This window comes from Globicephala melas, chromosome 7, assembly GCF_963455315.2.
Source record: "Globicephala melas chromosome 7, mGloMel1.2, whole genome shotgun sequence".
Classification (NCBI taxonomy): domain Eukaryota; kingdom Metazoa; phylum Chordata; class Mammalia; order Artiodactyla; family Delphinidae; genus Globicephala; species Globicephala melas.
In genome coordinates, this window is record NC_083320.1 from 58487134 (window position 1) to 58497910 (window position 10777).

At 34.2% G+C, this 10777-nt stretch overlaps 1 protein-coding gene across 1 annotated transcript in view; it reads left to right on the forward strand.

Annotated features, from left to right (window-relative positions):
* Window positions 1-10777, forward strand: part of OLA1 (Obg like ATPase 1) — a 167656-nt gene that overhangs the window by 154056 nt on the left and 2823 nt on the right. The window contains exons 8-10 of the mRNA XM_030851792.2: window positions 6683-6823; window positions 7510-7606; window positions 9657-9779. Of these exons, the coding sequence (XP_030707652.1) occupies window positions 6683-6823; window positions 7510-7606; window positions 9657-9779 (361 nt within the window). The remainder of the gene's footprint in view (window positions 1-6682; window positions 6824-7509; window positions 7607-9656; window positions 9780-10777) is intronic.

Consider the following 10777-nt stretch of genomic DNA (forward strand, 5'->3'; position numbering starts at 1 on the left):
AGTGGAGGGTCGAGAACCTCCCTATTCTTCCCCTCTTGCTGTCTCTACCATTTCTCCTCCTAGCACCTTGGGAGCTCCTATAGGGAACCCGGAACAATTTGAAAACTACTCAGCAGTTTGCAGGTGGGTAAACTAAAGCTAAGAGAACTTAACTGCCCGTAGTCCCTCAGCTAGTTATTAGTCAAAGCACTTTGCATCCATTCTATACCAGCACTGTGCTGGGAGAGTTCTGTAGATATATCAGGGAACAAAGACAAGTCCCTGGCCTCAAGAAGTTTTTATTATAGTGGGAGGAGATAACCAAAAAATAGGCAATTTACAGTGTAGGATGGAGTGTGGTAATAACATCTGTCTGTGTGGAAGCTCGGGGAAAGCTCTACGGGGGCTGGTTTCTTAAAGAATACATTGAATTTAGACCAGTTAAGAGGAGCTGCTATCATATACTCAAATGAAGATAACCCCCAAATGTGGTCATTATCAGTATCAAGATGCTTTTAGCTACAAATAGCAAAGACAATCCCAACATGTAACAGTTAAACCCAAGGCAGTTTGTCTTCAGGTTTGGTTAATTCAGTGTTCCTGTGACAGTTTCAAGACCAAGGGTTTTTCTCATCTTTCCCTACATCCATTCTTTTGGTCAAAGTATGGCTGCTGGAATTCTAGAGGTAAGATCCAGACATAGTGTCCAGCAGAGACACTCTTCTTTTCCCTTTTTAAGAGCCAAAGGAGCCTTTTAGAATCTTCCTGAAGCCCCTAGCAGGCTTCCTCTCATGCCCTATTGACCAGAACTAGTTCACATGCCCACTCTCAGACAAGTTGCCAGCTGGTGAATGGGATTTCTGTTATTTACACAAAGTAATTAGGACTCACCCTGATGTTTTCTCCTGTTTATTCATTGCAAGATAATTTTTAATATAAATTTATTTATTTATTATGATTATTTTTTAGAATTTATTTATTTTATTGATTTATTTTTTTGGCTGTTTTGGGTCTTTGTTCCTGCGTGTGGGATTTCTCTAGTTGCGGTGAGAGGGGGCTACCCTTCTTTGCTGTGCGTGGGCTTCTCATTGCAGTGGCTTCTCTCGTTGCAGAGTACGAGCTCTAGGCGCGCAGGATTCAGCAGTTGCAGCACACAGGCTCAGTAGTTGTGGCTCAAGGGCTCTAAAGCACAGGCTCAGTAGTTGTGGCGCACGGGCTTAGTTGCTCCGTGGCATGTGGGATCTTCCCAGACCAGGGATCGAACCCATGTCCCCTGCATTGGCAGGTGGATTCTTAACTACTGCGCCACCAGGGAAGCCCTGTGGTATTAATTTTAGTGCAGGTTTCTAGTCTTTATTGCCATTTGTAAAATAACTGGATTAATACATAATGTTTATGTCATCTTTAAGAAGATAGCCTTACTTTCCATAAGCCTTACTCTTTTTTTTTTCTTTTAGAACACTGCAAATTGACATTAATTTGCAGTGATCATGTTTGGAAAATGGAAAAGAAAAATGTGATATCTTAAAGTCATTATTTGGGACTTTGAGCGGTTTTAATAGAAATGGGAGTAAACCTGCAAGGGAGGAGACTAGTGTTTATCAGTGCCCCCTGGATTTTTGGTATATCTATACCTTGAACAACATGAGTGGAACTGGCTTAGTAAAGGTCATGTCTTCAATAACATTGACTGAATCATGTTAAGTCACTGCACGAACCAGCCCTGGATCCTCTGACATATAAGTTGCCTCATTTTCTGAGTACTGACATATGGCTCTTGCCAGCATTTATATTCAGTCAAAAGCAAGATATCAGTGATTTTTTTTTTTAAGTTAAGACCTAGATTCACACAGGAAACCATACAAGGTGTGTATAAGGACCTAATATTACCATATGTAACAATTTTAAAGATTTTAAATCTACTTTGACGCTGGAAAGTAGAATAAGCAGATTTGAGAGAGTTCTGATGTTCAACAAAGATAGCATAAATGGTAATATAACTTGGCTTTAGAGCCAAATTGAGCCATCTTTAAAGGATTTTTAGAAAATCAGAATTTGAGTAGCTGGGGATAGTTGAATGGCTGGATGGGCATGAAGTGTAGAAAAGAATAAATTAAAATTCTTATTAAAGTATGTTAGAGAAAACTATTTCAGGAGTTTAAGTTTCAAGAATTTAGTTTTATGCAGAATATCATACCATTGAGATATATCATCATACCATTGAGATTCCCATTATAAAGGTAAGTATTGTTTTGTGAAACCAGTCTCAGTTTGGATATGTATATGAAAATAATGTGTGTATGTGCACCATATGTTTGAATCAGGTATAAAATCTATTTCTTCTTGTGGGTGATGGTCAAAAAAAGTTTGAAAGCTGTTGTATTAGGACACAATAAAATGGAGGATTTAACTCTAGTATGGAGAGCTTCCAGTTAAGAGGGTAGACTGAACCAATATAGGGGGCTCCCTTCTTGTTTCTAATATGTAGAAACACCAGAGGAAATAACCAGGAAAGATAGTATTGATGATGATGTGATATTTTTAGAACGCGGCAGGACTTGAAAGCAAGAAAAAGGATTCTCTAGGTGCCAGAAACAAAGAGGAAACTCAGTGATAGTCGGAAGTGTACTCAACAGTGTATGGCCCTCAGGGAAAACTGAGCTCATGGCTTAGAGGCCTTAGTTTCCATATAGGAATAAGACTCAGAGCACAGGCCCAGGCTGCAGGTGCTGGAACAAGGCTCACTCATAAAGCCTAGAAAGAGCTGTCCTTTCCATGATCAGATACTAGAAAATTGCACCCCCCAGCTCCCACCCCTTCTGGAAAAGGGAAGAAACTGTTATTCTCAGGAAACTAGAGACTGGGACTGTACTATAAGAAGAAGCAGGTCAATTTGCATTACCAATAACCTAGTGCAGAAACTCTGTCAAAGTGATCTGGAGCCCAAGACCTTCCATAGGTCTTTCCCTGGAAGAAACAACCACAAAACTACGTCAGCAACCCAGCAGTTGACCACAGATTCTCTTGGAACAAAATGGCTCCTGCCAAATGACCACACATCCAAGAACAACACAGCACATACACAGGAGCCAACGGTTTTGAGAGGTCATAAGCAGATGGCATATGATGGGGCGGTGGGGACAGAGTTATACACAAGAAATTAGAAATAATTAGAGCAGTCTGAAAGGAACTTTTAAGTTAATCTTTTAGAAATCTTGAAAGAGAATAAGAATTCATTAAACAAGTGTGAAATGTTACCCCAAAAGAACAGGTAGATTTGAAAGAGAAACAAATACAATTTTTAGATAAAATTTGTACCTGGAAGAGAAATATAAACCATGTAAATTAACCCTAGGAAAATCAAATTATGGAATCTGGAATTTCAAGATTGGATAAGAAGGTCAGGTTATAAGACCAAAGATATATTTGAGACATAATCTTTTAGAAATCTAATGCTAGTTTAATATTAAAGATCTCATTTGTCCAAAGACACTAACAGATCATAACCTGCCAGTGCGTCTCAAAGCATAACTCTTTAGCCTGAAAAACTGATTGTCCCTGCTTAGTCTCCTTGCTGTGGAATCATTACTAGGAAGAAAAATACAACTAATGGCAGTTCCTCTTTCCATTTGTCACTCATAAGACTTTGGGGAAATCAGTGTGGCTCTGGCTCCTTATTAGTAATCTCTGGCTTTGTGCAATAATCTATTTATATAAATTTATATAATGAATGCTCTGAAAGTCTTTACAGTTTAACTCTTTAGGAGTGTACTGTCTTTACTGTTTCTTCTCCCCTCATATAATTTGATATTCTATGACAATATCATTATTATTTTGGTTACTAACAGTTGGATAGTTTTCTTTAGACATTTGCTAACATTTGTGTATGGAGATTACTGTTCAGTCACTTTGACAGAATGTACTTGAAATTGTTTTTCTAGTAGTGGTACTGAGCTCAACTTTGATTTTCCATATCCCTCATGTGCCAATAGCTCACATTTTTTAGATGACTACTATAGTTTGGGGTATGGTTTGTAGCAATAGAATAGACATCTTTCTGCAAAAGGTAACTGGTCCCAATGGGGTTCAAACTTGTGATCTTGGCCTCATTATCACACTTTTGTAACCATAAGACCTAACAGATATATTATATGTATTTCAGTCTATAATCTTGAAATCAAGTCGTATTTTTAATTACTCAAGGCTTATTTCAAATATGTAATTAAAAATCACTTTGGGACATTTCTCGCTTTTGTTTGATAGTAAAAGTAACAAAAGTAAAGCAGACAGCCAAAGAACCTAACTCACTTTTCATCTTCCCTGTGTTTTCTATGACAGTGAAAGTCACAAAAGTGAAGCTTGCAGGCAAAGACCTAACTCACTTTACGGAGAGTGCTACGGTACCTTTTTCTTTTAGTGAGGCTATAGCAGGTCTGATGTCAGTCACTTTAGAGACCTTTAGACCTCAGTGCTCATTTATTGCTAAAATGTACCAGCTCTGCTTCTGCATTATGAAGATCATCTGTCAACACTTTGAGATATTCTCCTTTGTTATTAAGCTTGTGATGCTCTACACTGTCAGGTTTTTTGCCAATTATAGTTAAGGTACAATGGTGTATTCACCAGATCAAAGTCTCACATTGGCGGTAGAGGAATGATTTGTAAGTCTTTATTCATCTGAATTGTACAATAGAACACCTGAGGAATGCAAATAATCCCTCTGAGGAATCTGCAGGAAAGGCTGTTAAAATGACAGGGTAAAACTATTGTTATTCTGAATTGATGTTTCAGCCAAAGTAATTATTTCTTATCTTGTTGTCTCATAACAGTTCTAGTTTTATTAGTTATGTTGACCATATTGATGAAACAAAATGTGTATTTTATATATATATATATATGGTATCCTTTTACATGGGCTTGTTTTATTTTACTTTATTAAATCTATATTTGGTGTGTGATTTTCCTTTTTTTAAATTACATATTTGATTTTGACTTGTATAATAAATGTATGTTACTAAACCATTGATGGTAAATTTTAATATACAGTTTTGTTTGAATACTGTAAGTCTATAAACTAAGTTAGAATCTCATAATGTTATTATAGGAAGAAGTATCAATTTAAATTTTTGCTTTTTTCTTTAACCTTTCCTTCATAATTTTAGATAAGAAAATAGCTGGTTTGGATTCCCTGTTTTAAAGGACACATACTTTATTCCAAAATACATTTTTAGGGATTGGTTCGTTATTTTTAGGATGTGACCAAAAGAGGAAAAAAAATATTATGAAGATCAAAAACCACTGATAAATAAGTAAATTGTAGGTTAGCCTTGTATAACAAACATGTATGAACTATTGTGTGAATTTTTCATTCCTTTATCCCATTCTACTCAGTAGACCATATTCTTAATTTTCTAGTAACTCTCATCCCTGCCATTTTCTTTGATGGGTGAGTGTTGATGAATTTGTGGTTTAGTTCTTCTGTTTCTTATCCACTGTAGTGACATTTGCATTGTTTATTTATGGATAACTTCCTCACTTTTTTTACCATGATAGTTATTAAAACCTTGGTCTAAATATGGGAGACAAGTGGAACTATATGAGACTATGATATATATTGAACTATGAAATCCATATCCAGTTCTATACTAAGCTCTATTCCAGAATCATAGGCACATATGCTGTGATTATCTGAGAATAAAAATTAACAATACTAACTGCTGTTAATATTTGTATACTATATGCCTCGCTTTACTTTTCTAGGTTCTTTACCTACATCATAATATGTACTGTTATTATCTCCATAGGTGAGGAAACTGAGGCTTAGAAAGGTTTAGTAACCTGCCCAGGAATAAAAAGCTAGAAAAGTGGTAGGATCAGAACCTGGTTAATATACTCACTACAGTTATCTCATTTATGTTCTAACTACCACTTGGCTAAAATACTCCACGTTTTGGAACAGATCACTCAATAATGTCTTTTCAGGTGACACTCGATATCAATTTCCTAACTGATTTGGCTTTCCAAACCCTTTTGCTATTAAAGTACTTTATTTCCTCTGTAGTTCTATTATTCATGATCCTACAAAAGTGAGATTCATAAGAACAATGTGTACACAATCAACTAGGTTTTTGTAAATCTATATTTCCGGACTTTTTTTTTTTTTTTTTAATTAACAAAAATCTCCCTCAAAACCAGTGACAACTGTAAAGTCTTGTTAGTCCAAGAAGGAACTGAACCAGGCATATAGATATCTGGGTGGAACAAATTCTGTATTTGTCAGAGCTCTTCGAAATTAGCTGACACTTTTAGGTGTGATTCCTATAAATATAGAACTTTGTGTTTTTGCTTTTTAAAAATATACTTTGTGAAGTAAGGAGAATAATAAATCATAACATTGAGGTTTTCAAGGTCACAGTTGTTAATGCTGAGCAAATTTAGTGTAACTGTAAAAAGTTTTAAAATATTTGTATTAGTTCCTATAGATAATGTGTTAAAGTAAAACTAGATTACAGTAAAATATTATGGCGTATACCTGAAGCAATTGCTGCCTGTTAATGCCTTGACCTTGGAAAGCTATACACAAAAAGATGGCATCATAAAACTGTGCAATTCTTATGAATATGTATGTGCTACTTGATAATAATGAATGTGGTACAGTCATGCATGCACTACAAGATAATGTTGTGCCCTTTTTTGTCTACAGGTTGATAAAAATTAAAGAGTGGGTGGACAAGTATGACCCAGGTGCCTTGGTCATTCCTTTTAGTGGGGCCTTGGAACTCAAGTTGCAAGAATTGAGTGCTGAGGAGAGACAGAAGTATCTGGAAGCGAACATGACACAAAGGTTAATTAGCATTCATTTTCCCTACACTTTATTATCAACTATTTCCTTGCAGTAATTTAATTGCTTGCGCTGATAGAATAATAAATGACAGAGTAATTACCATTATAAAGAGGGAATCTTCTCCTTTCTTTACCATGAGACAGAGTGAAAAGATTTATTTTAAATTAAGTTTTTAACTGTCATCTGTCATCTCCGTACAGTGTTTTAATTATAACATAGGTATTAGTTATGTATATTTTTGAGAAGGAATGATCGCCAAAACTCTTTCGTCATGTTCAGTGGGGGAGGGGAAAGGGTGAATCAGTTGCCTTAAATTTTTCTGAGTAACAGTAATATATTGTTTAAACATTGGATTTCAATCAAATAATTTTGCTTTCATGACCCACGTCCTGGAAATAATTGATATTGGAGGAAAATAATCATAGAATGGGTAGATCAAATTTTTCTTTTTTTTTATAATAATTCAAAATGATATGTTCAGACTAGTACAATTAAAACCAATTTTAGAAGGGATTTTTTAGGAATAGTTATGTGCTTTCTGACTTCTTCAAGTGTATTATGAAAGATGAATGGTCATTTACTAATATCTCTAACATTTTCTGCTTGAAATGAATAATTTTAGCTTTGTACTGATCTCTGGCACAATCAACTTATATGTTGAGTGAATTTGTTACATTTTATTTCAGCGCTTTGCCAAAGATCATTAAGGCTGGGTTTGCAGCACTCCAACTAGAATACTTTTTCACTGCAGGCCCAGATGAAGTGCGTGCATGGACCATCAGGGTAAGATTCATACTTATTCATCAGCTATATCCAGTTCCACACTATTGAATTCAGATTGATATCACTGACTTTGAAGTTTGTCATGGTGGCGGTTAGCTAGTCATTACAGATGAGGTTTTTGTCCAGGATAACTTTAATTATTTGTGAGCTGCTGAACAGTGAAAGTGGAGCGGCATTGATTGAGGCAGGTAACAATTGATTCTGCCTATTACATAGTCTGAATTTCTTCATCCTGTAGAATCTGTCTACCCTCCTCCTGTGGTCAGAGATAAGACACACCAGTATTGTGCTTGCTTAATCTGTGTGACTGGGTTTGTCTGCAGTGAAATTGATGTTGCTTTTCATTTTGTATTCGCTAAGTTTGTTTGGGTTGCGGGTGGTTCTTTCCTCCTTTGCTTTGCTCGGATTACATTTTCAGCAATAAAAGCAATATGACATCATTATGCTCTTCATAGATATACAGTTGGGCTCAAAGAGCTAAACTCAATGTGTAATAATTCATGGCTTTTTAAATTTGAATTCATAAAAGTAGTGTTTATTTTTGCAGTGTTTTATATTCAATCTTTAATAATGTGATATGTATTTTAAATATTGATGTATAACTGATTACCACCAGAAAGAATGACTAATTTATTCCCAGAGGACAATAGAAACTGAACTGTAATGGCTTGCTTTTAAATGAAAATATATTGTAATATGGTAGTTACTGTTGAAAAATATTTTGAAATATATGTAATCCGAAATTGTGTTACAGAATATAAAAATAATGTCAGAACTTTTAGAAATACTCAGTGTCTTATTCATTCTTTTATTATGCTTTTTTAATGTATGCTACATGATAAATTTTAGGGCTGCTTTGATTTCTGTTTTCACTGACTACCTTAATTTATTGTTACATCTATTTTGATTTAAGATGGATGGGAACATGGAGTCAGTTGAACATAATGTTAAATGCGTTTTGTGAATGTGAGATTCACTTTTCTTTGATCTCCTCTTTCCTTTGTAAAAAAAAAATGTTTGATTGACTTAAAACTAAGGTCCTTTTATATAGACTTACAAAATAATGTCAAAGCAAATCCAGGTTGGTAAACAAATTGCCAGGGTTTATTTTTACTATATATTTTAAAGCCTTAAAACTTCCAAACTTAAGTATGTACGGCAGGAAAGATAACATATTCTGGGCTTGAAAATATGAAAGCTGGTTTATTTTAAGACTGATTGTAAGTATCCATGATTTAATGTGCTAAGATATTTAGTCAGGTAAGCATCAGTGAGTAGCCATATTAACCCAATACATCTTGTATTGTAAAAACTGTGCTTTATAGTGTCAGACTCCTTACCACTTTAACATGCTTTATTAAGCAGCCTTTAGGTCACCCATTATTTCTCAAATTTCTTTCCATGGTTGTGTGTGTCTGGAATGTACGTCCTTGTAATTTAACATATGGGGTAATTATAAGACATTTCTCTTCCTGTATCAACTTGAATTTTCCTTTATGATGGTTAGAGGCAGGGTGTATTATGTAAAGTGTTCAAAATTCTATTAAAATTTTATGAGGATTTTAAAATTATTTGCTGAACATATATTGTATGATTTGTTGGAAATATCTTAAAAATATCCCTTTATATATTGATTTTTATATGTTCTTTAGATGAGCTGAAATTTTCAAGGCTTTTTATCTTTTTGAAACCTTTGATAATTCAACTTGAAAGCTATTTAAAATCCTTACTTTTTTCCACTGTGAAGAATAGAAAATCGAAATGCAACCTACGCCGAAACCAGACCACTGCATCTAAATCGATAAATCCGTGGATGACTATTAGGAAAAACAAAGCTAACACTTCTTTAATATCTACTGATCTGTCTGTGCTAAATCTGCTGCACAGATAGTGCCCAGTGTTGAAAATGTTCTAATTGTATATCTGACATCTTAACTGATATTAAACTAAGTTTAAGTTGAGTCCAACAGCAGATCAGAGAAAAGAAACTCTACGCTTTCAGTCAGTCATCTTAAATGCAATTAGTTTTCTCTGGTCTTTCTATTCAAAGAAAGGGACGAAGGCTCCTCAAGCTGCAGGAAAGATTCACACAGATTTTGAAAAAGGATTCATTATGGCTGAAGTAATGAAATACGAAGATTTTAAAGAGGAAGGTTCTGAAAATGCGGTCAAGGTAAGGAATTATTTTCTAGTTTCACACTTTATAATTTTTGCTAATATGAAGATACTCAGGATTAAAATGAATAAGTGTCTTTTAAACTGTGTGTCAGCATTAGTTTTACTATCAACTGATTGAAGAGCTGTAGATGTTTACATGCTTTTTAGACAATTTTTTAAATGTGTAAATTGTCAGTAATTTTGTGGTGTTTTTCTAAAACAAAAAAAATTTTTAAAGCTAGCTTTAAGTAGTTATAAATAATTTCAAAGAATTTGTTCACTGATGACCAATGAAAAATTATACTTATTATATTTGATATGTGAAATAGAAGTAGTATGTATATGTTTAACATTAATTCAAAGAAAGCAATATAAATTTAGTTAAATAAAACCTGTTCTTGCTGAACTTCATGGTTGTACGTTTTTTTTTAAAGATCTTTGGGAACTTGATTTGCTTTCTCAACACTAGAGGGCAGGTCCAAAATTGTGCTTTATTTTAGCTAATTAAGTATAATTTGATTTGCATCCACTAATAGTGAAGCTGTGTTATACATGAGTAATAAATGATTTCTTTTAATGTAAATTCTGTTGCAGACTTGATTTTGTTTGACTTTATTAGGTTTACTTAGCAAAGTCCAGGGGGTATGTCATCTCTCATCAATAAATAGATAGGTCAAGGGATTAAACTAATGTTGTAAAAAGGTTTCTTTATCATTAACTTAATTTGTTATTTGAAGACTACTGTAGAAAACGTTAAAGAATTTAAAGAGGTCTCTTGTGTTTACTATTTCATAATTTCAAAGGAATGCAAAAAAGTTTATTTCAAGTTTAGTTTATTCTCACTGTTATCATTGGAAAGATCATACTGAACAGCAGGACTATAATAGAATTGTTGGAACCCCAGGAAGAGAAGGGAAAAATCTTGGTATAATTGGTTCAATGTGGAATGAGAGCTATTTTGTTTTTTAAAAAGGAATGAAAGAAGTTACAATTTACAACTAAACAAAGTCATTA